Source organism: Hydra vulgaris, chromosome 02, assembly GCF_038396675.1.
Source record: "Hydra vulgaris chromosome 02, alternate assembly HydraT2T_AEP".
NCBI classification, from domain to species: Eukaryota; Metazoa; Cnidaria; class Hydrozoa; order Anthoathecata; family Hydridae; genus Hydra; species Hydra vulgaris.
The window spans coordinates 26,198,250-26,215,462 of record NC_088921.1 but is presented as its reverse complement, the minus strand read 5'-3'; the positions used below and the strand labels follow the sequence as shown (position 1 = coordinate 26,215,462).

Sequence of the window (17,213 nt, the reverse complement as noted above, 5' to 3'; positions counted from 1 at the left end):
ATTTGTCATTTACCATTTTCAGCAACAACGTGTTTGGGTACTTGAACTATTCGTAATCAACATTTCAGATCTGATAAGGTAAAATTTGGAACTTTTGTAATAGAATTTTATTTTTTTTGTAAAATATGTTCACATTATGTCAATTAAAATTCGACTATTGACTGATCGATGTAGCTTCAAACGTGGTTTCCGGATTTTCAAATGGTGTGCAATTGCTATTCCATTTATTGTTCGACCTAGAAATTTTCCCACTTAAGTTCTCGGTATATCGGACTTTTTGAAAAAGATTAGTTTATCAAGATTTCAAGAAAATCAAATGTTTTTTAATATGTGAAAATGTGTATATAACTACTTAATTTTATGTTAAATAAAGTATATACTATGTATACTATAGAATATACTATATATAATAGTATAAAGTGTATATAGTGTTAAATATATTATATATATATTTTGTTCTGATTCACTCCCAACAATGAAACACTCCCAAGCAAGCAACTACTATTAAGTTTGAGTTAATAGAAAAAAAGAATAGAGTTAGATAATAGAGCAAGATAACGGTTGACAGAATATTTAAAAAGTTGAAGGTTTTATGAGTTAGGAAAACATGATGGGAGAGAGTTGTTGGGGCGAGGGGAAGAAAAACTTGTCAAATAAAAGTTTTTAGATCAAGCAGAGACAGATACAATAATGAGACTTTGCTGAATGACGATTCAAAAGAGAATGATTTTTATTTGATGGAACTAGAGATTATAGCTCCTTTGAGCAATGACCAAGATAGTATTTGTAGAAAAGAGAAAGAAATGCAGCTCTTCAACTATGAGAAAGAGGCTCAATCTTAGCAGATAGAGCGGGTAAACTACGTTTTCAATGCGTTTTAGGAATTTTTTTAGAAGAAAAAGAGCATCATTAGAAGAGCCAGCCCAAATATGACAACAGAATTCCATGCAAGAACGAATAAGAGATTTTTTTGAGTTAGAGAATGGAATCAGGAGAGGGAAAATAGCGAGCACAATAAAGAGAGGCAACCTTAGCAGAGGCTAATTTAGCAATCGATTGTGTATATGGTTTCCATGAAAGGTCAGTTGTAAACGATAATCCAAGAAGACGTAAAGAAGAGGACTCAGTAAGAGGGTTGCTATTCATTAATAAAAAAATGTCGACAGTACTGCAATAGTTGTTTGAAGTAAATAACTGAGTTTTTTTGAAGTCATTTTGGAAAAGACCAGGATGCCTAAGAATGTCAAAAGCCTAAGATATGTCAACTTTGTTGAATGCCTAAGATATGTCAAAAGCAATACCCCTAGCCTCTCTGCCTCCATCAATTGCACGATATCAGGATATTAGAAAAGAAGAGAATGGTCACAAGATTCAAGAGTCGAATTAGAAAAAAAGTTCTTGGCAAATAGTTCTGCCTTATTCTTGGGAAGGGTAATAAGATCAGTCGCTCGAGACGGAATGTTAGACCTACCTTTGTTAACGACGCTGTTGAAGATTTTCTAAAAGCCTTTAGAGCCTAATTTCTGAGTTTTAATACGAAATTTAGTGAAATGAAAATAATGGAGCTTAGCGTCTGACAGCACTTTTTTGCATGGATTTCTTGCAAAAATAAATAGCCGTTTGTTTTCAAAAGAGTCGTTCTTTTGAAAAAGATGAAAGAAATGATTACAATTAGATATAGCAGCTGCACAAGAGGGTGAAAACCATGGAGTAGAATTTAGTCTTGACTTGGAATCGACGAGAAGAAATAAAAGTTTCCATTCCTGCCTGAATCCAGGAGGTTACGTAGGACGCGGATTTTTCAACTGGAATGGAAAAGACATCAGCCCAAGGACCGTCACGAAAAAAATCACGAAAAGAATTCCATTCAGCTTTAGGGTAGTAGTAAGTAGTGCAATTATTGGGTGAGTCCAAAAAAGAAGTATGAGATGAAAGATTTTAAGAGATAATTGCATGGTCAGAACCACCTAAAAGAGAAAAAAGAGAAATTGAACACAAGCTTGGATCAGAGAGCTAACATAAATCAAGGAGAGAAAGTAAATGATTAGGGTTGTCAGGGAAACGAGTCACAAAATTAACTATCTGAGTACGAGATTAAGAAATGCAGAAGTTATAGGCTTTAGTGCCAGCAGGTTTAGTGGTGTTAGAGCCAAGCTATTCATTGTGATGAACATTAAAGTCGCCGATGATAACAATATTGACAAAGGGGTAAAGAGAAAGGGCATGGTCAATTTGATCAGAAGTTACATTTAAAAGAGTGCAGTCTTGGAAAGAAAGGGAACAATAAAGAACAAAGAGAAAGGTGATGAGTAAAAAGGTGGTAAGCAGAAGCACATAAAAGAATGGTCAAAGGATTTGAACTTGATTTGACAACAAATAGATGAATTGATAAGTATGTATACCCCAAGCCAAGCATGTGACTATTGGAGTCTTTGTGAATCAAAGAATATTACTTATTAACACTGAGATCAAAAAAAGGAATTGCAGAATTTAAATTAGTCTCACTAAGAGGAAGCAGGTCTGGTAAATTTTGCAAGAGGTAAGATTCAATTGATGGATACTTCACAGACCACAAATGTTAGTAAAAGATGTATTAAAATAATTAGGTGGTGGGGATAGTTTTTTATGCCTAATATTTTGGGTTACTTTTGGCTTGATTTAGGTTTATAGAGAACTTGAATCATTCATAGATAGAGGACGGCCTCCTTAGCAATGAGCTATGCAATTTTCTCAGTCCTGATTTTTAACAGCTTTAGAGCAAAGCTACTCTTCCAACTTCAACACTCTGAGTAAACATTGAAAAATTGACTAGGGTATTAAGGGCCATCAAACTTCTTTAGTTATTTATTTTGTCCAAATTTCATCAGTTTTTTCTTCTTGTTCTTTTTCTTGCACTTTTTCCATAACTCACACAATAATATCTTGAATAATCTCTTCATCTGCACTGTAAAAAAACTCCATAGTCTTTATCAGACTTTTTCCGTTGTTATGTTTCGGGAAAAATCCCTTTTCAATAAATTACGGTCTTTTACCTATAACTTTTGAAATAATCACATCATTTTATATGATTTTGTCCGTATTTATGATTAGGAGAAGTTCTGTAACTTTGAATCACGGACGTTACCCATATATTTTAGTATAATTTTGTGTAGCCTCTAATTTACAGAGCGCCGTATTTCTTTTTCACGATGAGAAATTATACATGTATATAATTTCAAGTTAGAGATTTTAGTATATTTATAATTGTTTTACTGGAACTAAAATGATATATGTTTTTAGAGGAGTGCATTCGAAAAAAGTTCTTTTTAGTTTGGATTAAGGATGCTGTTATAAATATTATATATATCAGTTATATTTCGCTTTTTTTGCGCTCATAAAGCCCCTACTGATATCTTGTGCTCTTTTATATCCTACTCCCTTGTCATGGAAATATGTTTTTGCAAAACTTAGTTGATGCAAAAACATATTTCTATGTATTTAGATGTATTTTAGATTTAGTACATGTAAAAAAACCAAGTAACATTTTAACTTGATTAATTTTTAGTTTAATATGAATTAATAAAATTTACTTAAATTTCATGTAAGCTATGTACAGTATGCGACAAAAGTGTTTACATGTTTTTGAAAAATATTCTTTTTTAAAATAAATGATTGAAATACATGTTTATATATCAATATATATATACCAAAATAAAGGTAATTCATTGTAGTTTTATGTTTTGAGCCTGAATTTAAATGAATGAGAAGTGTTTATAGCAAATTATTTATTGAAACAAAATGTCAGATGTAAACAGTTTTGTCGCGATTTATGCTGTTATTAATTTTAATGCGAAATTAATACTTTGTGGCTATATTTTTAATTTGTTTAAATAAAACATATCTCAATTAGTAATAAACGGTTTATTTAAACTTAAAATTCGTAATGTAAACAACAGAAAAATTATAATTGAAAGAATGAAGAAAGTATCGAAAGAAATTGAAAATTTAGCTGTTCAGAAGCTTAAATCAGGATTGTCTCTTCGTGAGATAGGACGAGAACTTAATATATCTTATTGTTTAGTCTATAAAATTATAAAGCCAAACGATATAGAGGAGAAATGCAACAAAAATGGACGCAAGAAAATTTTCACTATTCGAGATCAGAGAACAATTTCTAGATTAATCATGACAAATAAAGCAAAATCAGCACACGATGTAAAGAAACAATTAAATAATGCTCAAGGTACAGTGGTAAGTACTCGAACAGTGCAGAGAGAACTCAAGAGAATTGGATTTAAGGCAAAAAAGAAGATCAAGAAACCACTACTAACACCGAAACATCGTAAACAACGATTGGAATTTGCAAAGAAGTATGAAAACTGGACTTTTGCTGAGTGGAGTAAGGTGATTTGGACAGACGAAAGCAAGATTAACTTGATTGGCTCTGATGGCATTTGATATGTATGGAAAAAAGCTGGAGAAAGAACTTCTGATCGTGACTTTATTCCAACAGTAAAATGTGGCGGCGGAAAGTTGTTGTTTTGGGGATGTTTCTCTTCGTCTGGTGTTGGTAAAATCGTAAAAATTGATGGAATAATGGACGCGAAACATTATATTGACATTTTAAACAATGGCTATTTGCCTAGTTTACGAGGATGGCGAAAGCAAATTCGTTCGACACTTTTTATGCAAGACAATGACCCAAAGCACAAGGCAAAAATCACACTAGAATTCCTAAATTCGAAGAAATTTAAGATTCTAGAGTGGCCAGCGCAAAGTCCCGATCTTAACCCGATCGAGAATCTTTGGTCTATTGTGAAGAATCGAGTTTATAATTATGAAACAAGAGCAGCCAGTCAACAAGAATTATGGGAACGAGTTGAGTATGTTTGGAGTTCGATAACTGTTGAAGAATGCAAGAAGTTGATTGGTAGCATGCCTGCGAGAATTGCAGCAGTCATTAGAAGTCGTGGAGGCTACACAAAGTATTAATTTCGCATTAAAATTAATAACAGCATAAATCGCGACAAAACTGTTTACATCTGACATTTTGTTTCAATAAATAATTTGCTATAAACACTTCTCATTCATTTAAATTCAGGCTCAAAGCATGAAACTACAATGAATTACCTTTATTTTGGTATATATATATTGATATATAAACATGTATTTCAATCATTTATTTTAAAAAAGAATATTTTTCAAAAACATGTAAACACTTTTGTCGCATACTGTATATTAATGTGTTTCAAAAAATGATTGTCTTGTATGCTCTTTTTAATTCCTGAAATATAATAAAACTTTACATAACTTATACTTATGTAAACTGCTTATGTAGCATGCACATTGCTCTCTCTCTCTCTCTCTCTCTCTCTCTCTCTCTCTCTCTCTCTCTCTCTCTCTCTATATAAAAATATTTATATATATATATATATATATATATATATATATATATATATATATATATATATATATATATATATATATATATATATATATATTTATATTTGTTTTAATTTAAGCAACAACTAAAAGAAGGTCAAAGTATAAAGAAAGTAATAATAATAATGAAGAAAATTTTTTTTAATTTGTACAGTTAGAAATTCTCAAAATTTATTTAAAAAAAATAAACAAACCACTCAATGTTACAAATAAAAGTTATAGCCAAAATACAAATTAAAACTTTAAAAATAATTGGTTAGCGTATTTATTTATTTACTAATACAAAAAAGGCATTTACTTATTGATTTAGATCAGTAATATGGTTGCAACATTAACTTTTACAAAAATAAACTAAAAATAACAGTTGCTATATAAAAAAGATTATGTAGCTAAGAACCGCAGCCATTTTAAAAACTCTGAAATTTATATAAACTTCTGGCACATGCGCACCTAAACTTAACGCTTGTAAACGACCGTGATTGTGTGTTTATTTTTTGACTTTTTAACAAAATATGATAGTTTCATACAATTTAATATAGTTTATACTGAGTTTATTATAAAATTGGAAATTTTTGTTTTTTTAATTATAATTTTTTCTCTTTAATTGTTCATACTTTAGTCATTTTTTCGTTGAAAACTAAGCGTTCCCTCCAACAAGACATATTTTATTTTTATTTATATTTTTAGATTTAAATTCCCTATAAAATTTCTCACAAATATAAACTCCCCTTGTTTTTAAAGTTTGATAAAAACAGGAAAAAAACAACGCACTATACCGTAACATTCTTTGTCTAAAATATGAAAAAAGTGCTTGATTTTTCTAAAAATACCTTCACAAAAACTCCTTTTCTGTATTTATTTTTATGACTTTTTGAACCAAATAATCAATTTTCTTAAAATTCAACATAGCAATTATTGAGTTGATCAAAATTTTCAGAAAATTTTCTTTTTTTAATTATAGTTTTACCCTGTTTTTTACATTTTAGTAATTTTTCCGTTTTTCCATTCACGTTTTAGTAATTTTTCCGTTCAAAACAACATGGACCTACCCAACAAGACATTATTTAAAATAAAATTTTTTTGCAGATTCGGAATCTCCATAAAATTCTTCACCAAACGCAACCTTGCCGTTTTTGAAATTGAAAAAAAATAAAAATTGACACGCCCTAATATGAGGAGTTCATCTGGAAAGTCCAAGCAAATTGAATTTAAGAAAACTCGTAAAAACTTAGCTACTCATAGATGTGCATCAACAAAAACTGATATATTTTAGACTTATTTTTAAAACAACATATAAATTCTATTCATTTATTTCTGACTTTCGCGTAAACTCAGTAAAATGAATTAAGCAACTGTCTATTTGCTGAATTTACGGAGATTTTCCGTTAATTGGAACGGAAAAAACGAAATACGGAAACCGTAAATTTTACGGAGAAAGTTCTGTATTTTATTTAACGAACTTTTTCCATTGATGTTTACGGAAAATAGAAACTTTGGAAATTGTTAATTTTTACGGAGAAAGTACTGTAACTTAGCTGCCGGACATTCCCGTTGAATCTACGAATTTTTTAACAGTGTGTCATTACTCTTTCCGCAACCAAAACATCATTGACAAACTGCTGGAACTTATTTTAATTTATCTCCTCTTTTATCTCCACTTTTTCAAGTTTTAAGATTTAAAAAAAAAAGAAGATTTTTATACCTTTTTTCCTCAATTTCAGTAGAAAAAAAATGGTTTCAATCAAGTAGGAAAAACATTATTTTGAAGTGCATAACGTAATCAGTAACTAAAAATATTTTAAAACTGGAAATAGAACAAGATAATCCTCAGCTCGCAAAACGTTAACATGTTTTCATACTTCAGTCATTCGGAACAAGATCCGCATGACGTTGCTGTAACTGATCGGTTGAACTTTTTAAAGCAGATCATAATCTTTGTTGCTCCCTCCTAAATTCTATTTTGCGGAAACAGTTAGTAATAGTTGTTTCCAAAACTTCAAGAATGAAAAAGTATTTTTATAACTTTAGGTATAGAGAGGGAGAGATTTGTTTTCCGTTGTCAATTGTATTTATGATTTTGTTAACTAAATGAGTCCGGTACTTGCACATCAATGATCAAATACCTCCTTGATCCATTGGCTGCAAACAGAAAGTTGTATTTGAGCTTTTCCTTATATTGATGTTGTTGTGAGGATAGTCACAGATCTTGGATTGGACATATACACATATGGAATAGTCCAATGGGTTGAGATCTGGAGAGCTAAGCATATATATATATATATATATATATATATATATATATATATATATATATATATATATATATATATATATATATATATATATATATATATATATATATATATATATCTTTAGACTCAAAATTAGCGAGACTTTTACCAATCCGAATCTCTTTTTGAGTCTTTTTTTACATTAGTAGTACACTAATGAGTTAACTTTTACACTAGAACCAAGTAATACTGGTGGTGTTTTTTTGTCATCTGATAACACAAAGCCAAAAAACCAAATATTTAGTCTTCTTAACTTTTTTTAACGCTCAAATAAGAATTTTAGAAGTTAATAACTGTGTTTTATATTTGCAAGGTCGCAACCACAATTTGAATCTGGTAATCTGTAATGCAGCTACATTATTCTTTGGATATCTGCAAAGAGTATATGTGTTTTGTTTATTATCTACTCATTGGTGGGAAATTTTTAAACAGCATTGCCAGCTTACTGTAAAGCTGTTGTCCAAAACCCGTTCTGAGTTGATTGCACAAAGTTTTTGCGTTTTCAACTCAAAGAAGTTCACGACACTTTGCTCGGGGTTTGTAAAAGCACGAGAGACAGTGCAACAGTTTCTGAAGGACAGAGCTTATCCTACGTTATTTTTTCGTTTTCGTTAATCGTCTCTCTTGTGATTTGGTATGAATTGCTAATGGAACTGAATAAAGTGACCGAATTTTGCAGCAACCTTAAATAAATATTTCTGCGGCTACCAAACTTATGGAACGAATACTGTTCAAGATAACCTCCGAGACAAGTGATTTGAGAATAGCCTTGTCAATGCCACTGCAATTTCAGAAGCGCTTGAAATTTCTTGTTTATCTTTTACAAAGCATCGAGCTAAACGAAAGTTTGATTATAAAATTTTTGCCAAACAAATTTTCATGAACAAGACCAATTTTGAATTGAGTTCTTCATTCAGTTGCTTGACATGGCTCAATAACAGCTCAACGAACGATTTTTGATGTTGGAAAACTTCAATGTCAAATTCAGTTTCCTATATGATTTTCCGCAAATGAAAACCTGCTAAAAAAATGAGTTTTTGCTAATTTTTAGTTTTCTTAGAGGAACGCTAAATATTAGCTTCAATAGATGAGTGGATAGCTTTATGCTACTAGTTTGTTTTGCAAAAAAGAGCCTAAAAATTTTTTTCGCATCGGACCCCAAATATTCTAAACCAGCCCTGACCACCTTTCATTGTTTTAAACATTGTTTTTGTCGAAAACATTACTTTCAGATCATACCATTATTTGGCTAATTTTATCAGATAATGATAATGCGCATAAAAAATTGATTAATTATCAATTTTTGAAGCGCATGACCATACATAGGTAAAACAAATTGTTAAAAAAAAAATTTACTTTTACTTTCATTGAAGATTTGTACATTTTTATATATATCAAGTTAAGAGAGAAAAATTGTTTTTTTCTTGATTTGGCTCTAAAGCTTCTTCAGCCTTATTTTACTAAATAATCCGCTTTTTTTAAATTTGTCATTCGGCTTCGACTTAAACAAAACATAAACTAAAAAAAATTAAATAAAAAAACAAACAAACAAAGTCATTTGAGGCCACACAACAACTTGTGACTTGAGTCACATGATTAAATGTGAAAACCTTTATGGATTGTAACGTTTTAGTCACGGATTAGTAAAAGTCATTATATTTAAAATAGAATATTAATTGTAAGAAAATGTTTTTTATGAGCAACACTATCTCTTTTAAGATATTATTTTCATTTTGTTGTTTTAGTAAATCAGTAAAAACTTTATCAAAAAACAAGAAAAAAGTGGGGAGAAACAAACCTCAAAGTAAACCTCTGTATAAAATGTAAATTGGTTGAAATAATTTTAAGGTCATAGGATTAAAACCTCTCCATTAAATTTTCTTTTTTACTTATAATATTACTTATAATAATACGTAATTTATGGAAGATCCCTTAAAAAACAAACACAAAAAACCAGAAATTGTTATGTTTAATGTACCTCTAATATATGAGAATATAATATAATAAATATAAAAATTTCTTTATAGAGAACATTTTCATAAGTAAAAGAAAAAACAAGAAGATTAATTATGTCTTATAAAATATTTTCCCCACAAAGCTTTTGTTTTGTTTTCATTTTATTTTGGTCTTTGTCTTCTTTGTTTGTTTTTGATTTAATTCTGCCCATCAAAACATTGGACTTAAGGCTCTACACAAGTTACAATAATGTGCAGACAAATGGTCTTGAATAATCGCTATCCTTAAAAGAGTTTTAATTCTTTTAATGTACTAAAAGATCTTTTTTCAGCTGCCACGCTAGCGTGCAATTAACTTTTCAGCAGAATGTTACTCAGTGATTTCATTACTTTCAGCCCAATATTTTTTTTATGTTTTCTAAGAAAATGCAAGTTGAATATCGGTCAGAGGAAACATTGAACCTCGGACGTCGTAGTTCTAAAGCTAACGCTCTAAATACTGTATCACACTGGTTAAATAATGAAGAATATAACACTCACTGTTCAAATAATGAAAAACAATAATCTATATTTTTGGATTGCAATAACCAGTGACGGATCCAGATATTTTTGGGGAGGAGGGGGGACAGATGTTAAAATATTTTTGTATTTTTAATCACATTTGCGTCTCCTGAAATAAAATATAGAAAAAGTCCTCAATTTTTAAGATATTTTAGGACTTTCAGATTCTTTGAGGGAAGGGGGGATGAATAACCTACCGCTGGATCTCTCACTGGCAATAACTTTGAGACTTCAAATGATTATTAATACAAAAAAAATCTAATTTTAAAAAGGTTTTGCGTTTTTTAGGTATATTATTGTAATAAAAAATTTTAAAGTTTAATTGCATGTTATCTTTTACAACGTGACATCTTCTTTTAAGGCGGTTTAAGCCCTTATTGATTTCTATCTCTTTCCCCGCGAGTGTTGGCTCTGCAAGCCTGTCGCTACCTTAATGTTTGTTTTATTCGGAGAAAACAGGGCAAAATGGTGAGTGCGGTTTTTCATATAACAGCTCAACAAAAAGACTAAAAAATGGTTAGAAACAAAACTGTATATAAAGCTTGTTTTTTAAAAAAACAATTGATTTTCTTAAATTTTGGTAACATGATTTTATACGCGTAAGTTTCTTTTTTACGTAAAAAAAAAAAACTATGGTAAGGGTTATTACAAATAGGTTTGTATTTTACGGGTTTAACTTTTTTCTACGGATGTAACTTTCTTAAAGATATTTTTTTATTTAAAGTTAAAACTGAAAACTGAGATAAAGCATTATGATAAAACGAAATGCTTTCAAATTATTAATGCCTAAATAAAAATACTGAATTTTTAAAATGTTCACTACCTTACTCCGTCTTTCCCAATAATATTTAGAGAACATGAGTTGTAAAAACAAACTACGCTTTAAAATAAGTTATGTGTTTAGTTTTTAGTTATTTTATTGTAGGAATAATTTTTAATTTATCTCATATAATATTAAAGTTTATTTTAATATAGCTTTTACTATATAAAAAAATGAAAACTTTTCATCGGTATTTGTTGGATTGTTATTTAACTTACTCCCATTCTCTTTCCTACTTTCTTTTTTCAGATGGATATATTACGTAACCAAAGTCGAAACACCAAAATAACTCTAGAGTTACTTTGGTGAACATCAGAGTGCAACAGTGCATTAGATAATGCTCTGTTGCACTCTGATATTCCGTTTATGACTTCTAATAGATAAGTAAAACTCATTAAAGATTAGATGATTAAAAACTAGAAGTTAAAATATTAAAAAAATACATTGTTATTAAATTAAACATTTTTTTTTCTGTATTTGGATTTAATTATTTCTTTAGATCAGTTGCAGGTGATATTTGAAAAATTGCTCTATTGCAACATAGTCTTTTACTGAAAAATTATTTTAGAATACTTAGTTTACTTGTTATATTACTGTATTACACTTTTAATTAGATTAATAGACTTTCAATTCGGCAAAAATACGAAACCTCTAAAAGACTTCGAGATTTTATTGTTTTCTTTTAATAGTTTTTTTAGTCAAGGTCGGGCTTAGCTATTACATAACATTTAAAAAAGATTTTTGTTAAAAACAAATGTTACATAACAATTTTATGTTTAATGGAGCATAACCTTTTTCCACACCATACGCTATCAATGTAATGCTGTTGTTGGTTTTTTAGCTCAAAGTAACAGAGAATGAGACAGTTTTTTTTTTAAATTATAGATTCGGGATTAACTTCACACTTGCATTACAACTTTTTATTTTGAACGCATTACTGAAGCTCTCATTAAAAGTGAAATTGTTAAACTTTATTAAATTGTATTTATTTCAAATCTCTGGTTAATATTACCTAACCTGTAACCTACTCATTTGAGTTGGATTACTGGCCAGATTAGACAAAAAGGCTAAAGTTTATACAAAGAAATCAAATGCCAGACAAAAAATAAATGTGTCAAAATAATAAAGCCGTTTGCAAAACAAACACAAACGTATGTCTATAATTAGATATAAAAGCGTAAAAAGTTCCAACAATTCAAAGCATAAAGAAATTGTACAGCAAAGAAAAATTATCAAAAAATATTTTTTAATTATTACCAGGAACAAATTATGAACACATCAAAAATTATATTGCTTTTTATAACACTAACTCTTGATTTGGTCTTCTTAACAAACGCACAAGGTACAAATTCTTGTTTAAAAAACTAACCTGATATCAATTTTTTTAAGTGTTTTCATTACAACTGTTTTCGTCACTTTATCAAATAACAAGTTCAATTGTTTATATAAATTATTTTTTTTTTATGAATGCAATGTCAAAGATGACACTAATTTTGCCAAGATCAAACTTTACTTCTATTTATGATTTTGAAAACAGTTGCTGTATTGAATAAACTATTTATCAGGTCCCCGTCATGGGCTTCCTACACTAAAACCAACCAAAGATTCCAACATTAAAAGAAAATGCATTGTATGTAAAGAAAGTTTTCGAAATTTGTCCTTAAATGAAAATAATCAAACAATTATCGAAAGATGTAATGAAATACTGCTATCCTCTGATTGGGTATGATGTACATATATATATATATATATATATATATATATATATATATATATATATATATATATATATATATATATATATATATATATATATATATATATATATATATATATATATATATATATATATATATATATATATATAATTTTAACATACACACTCAAAAACTAATAAATTTTTAGCAAAGTTTTATACTGTTGAGCTAGATAAATAGATAGACTTGTACACAAAAAATTACGTTTTTATATTTTGTTCTAGTGCAAAAATATGGTTAGAAAAATCTCAGAGTCATTGAGTACGATGAGCACTTGCGTAAATGTCGACATTTGCAAGGTACACTAATTTTAAATGATGGAGTAGTTAAGTGTTATGAATTATCTTATAGCATTATATTTTTTAATTAAGTCGTGAGATTGATTTTAAAATGCAAAGAATATCAGATATCACCTGTTTGAGATACAGAATTCAAATTTGCCAAATATAAACGAAAGCTTATAATCTAATTTTGAATTTCATTTATTGAATTCAAAAACAAAACTTATGTTAATAGTTTTTTGATTAAATTTTTTTTTTTTCACGAATAGTGAAAAAAAAATTTTAATCAAAAATAAGATTTAATTATTTATTTTAGAACATAAATTTTTTAGAACATAAAGATACAGATAAATGAATAAGACTTTACTGAAAAACAAGTCAAGCAAGGATGAGTTTTGGTGGATAAAACAAGAGAGGTTAGCTCCTTTAAGCTCATCTTAGTATTTGTAGAAAAAAAAAGAAATGGAACTTTACAATTTTGGGAGAGAGGCTCAAGCTTGGCAGACAGAGCAGATCTAACTACGTTTACAATGCGTTTTTGGAAATTTTCAAGAAAGAAAAGAGCATCAATATAAAAACCAGCCCAAATATGACATGTCTAGCAGATGCTAACTGAAGATGCAATATATAGATTATATATATAGTTTCCATAAGAGATCAGTAGTGAACATTTATTTAAAAAAAATGCAAAGAAGAGTAATCAGTTAGAGGGTTTTCATTTATAAATATAGGAATAATGACAGAGATGTAATAGTTGTTTGCAGTAAGCTAAGTTGCCCTTAGCTGTTACAGAAGTGAAGTCAGATTCAAGATCAACTGCTTGTCCTAAGCAATCGAAAAAAAAAGACTTTTAGTAAGATTGTGTGGTAGATCATTAATGCAGAAAAAGAAACAATATAGGACCAAGATTAGAAACTTGAGGTACATCAGAAGTTTCTGGAAATGAAGAAGTGTATTGGGCTTGAAGGATGACTTTAAAAAGCGCTTAGAAAAAAATGATTTGATAATCTCACAATTTTTTACCGATACACCAAAAAAAGCAAACTTATAGAGAAGACTAGTATGCTAGACCTTATTAAGAACTTAAGATATGTCAAGACCTTGCCAATAATAAAGAAAAAAATTGATAGGACAATAATTGGAGGGGTCAAAATAATCTTTAGAGTTTTTAAAAATTGGAACCGCAAAATTTATTTGAAGAATATTTTACAATAAATTAATGACGAGTCAAATAAACAACTTGAAATTACCGAAAATGGTAAATTTTGGTGATGGCAAGTTGTTTGTTTGCCTAAACATCAATCTTTCAATCACAATTTTAAAAAAACTGTATTGTTTCTGAGCGAATATCGATCCCTAAAAGCCTTGTGCTACTAAAAAAATCTATTTTCCGCTATTAAACTTTAGCACTCAAAAATTGATCTTATTTCAGTTACTTTTTTGTAATTTTTGTAATGCTTTGTGAAAGCAACTAACAACGTTCATAATAATGCAACATATGTTGAAACACGTAAGTAGAAAAGTACATGTTGAAACACGTAAGTAGAAAACGATCCGAAATATCAAAATTAACGGTAAATGTTAAGAAACTTTTAATAAACCTAAAAATACAACGCTCTAAATCATTAATAAAGTAATAAATAAATTGAAGCAGTTGTGTATGTTAGACAGTTAGTTGAAAAAGTTGGTGTAGATAGGATTGTAATGGTATGCGAGAGATATTGAATACTCCAACATTTTTTAAAAATTGTTTTCTTTTTCTTTTAGTGTCATCAATATTGCTAGCGAAATACAAGAGAAAGTGTTTCATTTAAAAAGAAATAAAAAAGTTGTTAACTTTTTTTAATTTTATTTGAAATATTTGAAAAATAATAAATTATTAATAAATATTTGAAAATCAGTTCTGTTAATGGTCTTAACATTTTAACTTTTATGATTACTGTTCAAGCAATTGCGTATGCAATTTCAGCGACTACGACTCAACTCAAGCGACTGCGCATGCAATATTTATTGTTGTAATAAACCCATAGGTAGCAAAGGCTAGGTGAAGGCCATACGTTGCGAAGCTAAGACTAAGACTGCGCGTTACAATTTAGAAACAAATATAAGTCATTTATAATCTGTAGACTGATCAACATACAACACTTTTATGATGTTATCAGAGGTTATATTTGAAAAACGAATAAAAATATACAAGTTAAAAAAACAAACAATATAACTTGAAGCAGTGCCCTAAGGCTTCCCTTCGTCTCCAATTGAGGAAACCAGCAATTTTAGGATGCCGTTTTTTTTATTTTTTTTTAAATTACCTAACAATGGAAGATTTGTTAAGATTTTAGGACCCTAATGACAAGTTTTTTCTGTTTTTTTTAAGAGGCTAATAAGGTGAGAGGCTCCGACCAACTAGCCATTGCACTGACCTAAAGCATAAGCTTTAGGTCAGTGCAGTGGCTAGTTGGTCGGAGTTAGTCATATGACTTCAAAAAACAGCTAAGTTATTTTTATGTGAGTATAAACCAATTAAACAATTGTGCAAGTAGTTATTTAATTGTATGTTTTAATGAAATCATAAAAACGTAGCACTTTTTATCGTAATAAAAATTGTATTAAAAATGGTTTAGGTAACTCAATTTCATATTTTTATTTATTTTTATATTCATTTATTTAAAATTATTAGTTTAGACAAAAAAAAAAAAAAAAATTTTAACTTAACTTAAAATTAACAAAATTAACCTTTTAACATAAGTAATTAAAGTAATTCAGCTTACACAATTTACTTCTATTAAAATTAACAAAAGTGATATATAAATAAAATAGAATAGAAATGACGCTGTAACTTATACGAGTTAAAATTGAAATTACGTAGAATTTCAGTCTATAACAGCCAAAACAATACAGAAAGAAGCGTAAGCACGAATAAATAGTATACAAGTATTGAGATTTGTAGTTTAAAATTTAAAGTGTTTATCAATCTGATTTTTAAATTGATTTACGCATGTCAACTCATTGGTTTCTTGCGTTAGAACGTTCCAATCATTTGCAACTCTATTAGGGATCGTCCATAAATTACGTAACGCAAACTTTCAAAATAAACAAAGCAAAAAAGATCAAAAGTTTTCCCTCATTTAAATAAAAAAATTAAATTAGCGCATTAAGTTTAATGATAATCGCAGCGTAAAAATCTCCTACTTCTGTTTTTTCAAATATATATTATTCGTTGCGTAATTTATGGACGAACCCTTGAAGAAAAAATTGTGCCTGATTGTGTCTAACTTGCAGTTATGATTTCTTGCACAACCAGCAGTTTTAAAATATTTAATTGGGTAATTCAAGTTTATTTCGTCTATTTTTTTTTTACTAATTTTAACATTTGGATTAATTAAAATTAATAAAAAATACCGAAACATTTTAGTTGGATGTGTTTATCGTCCACCGAGTGGAAAAATAAAAGTTTCGAAACTTTTATCAAAAATACGATTATGAAAATAAATAAAGAAAATAAGACATTATATATAACTGGTGACATAAATCTTGATGCTCTTTCTAACACAAAATTTCCAAAAATAAAATCTTTTTTTGATATGCTTTTTAAATTTAATGTCTTGTCAACTATTAATAAACCAACGCGAGTAACAAAAACCTCTGCAACAGCAATAGACAATATTTTTATCAATAATTATTTAGAAACGACATTTGAAACCGGTATATTTTTGACAGATATTAGCGATCATTTCCCGATATTCATAAAAATAAAAAACTTTAAATCTATGTCTGATTGTCATTCAAAAATTATACATTTAAAAAAACGAAATTTAAAATTGAGTAACACTAATAAATTAACAAGTAGACTAAAACAAGAAACATGGAACAACTTATATAAATGTAAAGATACTAATGAAGCTTACAATGCTTTTTTAAGTACATTTGTGGAGTACTTTAATGAAACCTGTCCAAAAGAGATAATCACAACTAAGTCAAAAGCAATTGCTAATCCGTGGATGGATAAATCGTTATTAAAGTGCTAAAAAAAAAAGCAAAAACTTTACAATAAATTTTTGAAAAATAGAAACAATGATAATGAAAAAAATTACAAAAATTATAAATTTTTTTACCAAGATCTCATTAAA

General features: G+C 28.7%; 1 protein-coding gene across 1 annotated transcript; it reads left to right on the top strand.

Annotated features, from left to right (window-relative positions):
• Nucleotides 1-12,233: 12,233 nt before the first annotated feature.
• Nucleotides 12,234-14,996, top strand: LOC136076460 (uncharacterized). The gene is made up of 4 exons (XM_065789835.1): nucleotides 12,234-12,390; nucleotides 12,614-12,771; nucleotides 13,030-13,104; nucleotides 14,854-14,996. Exons 1-4 carry the CDS (start codon nucleotides 12,318-12,320, stop codon nucleotides 14,869-14,871), a joined length of 324 nt encoding a protein of 107 aa, XP_065645907.1. The 5' UTR covers nucleotides 12,234-12,317; the 3' UTR covers nucleotides 14,872-14,996.
• The last annotated feature ends 2,217 nt before the right edge of the window (nucleotides 14,997-17,213 follow it).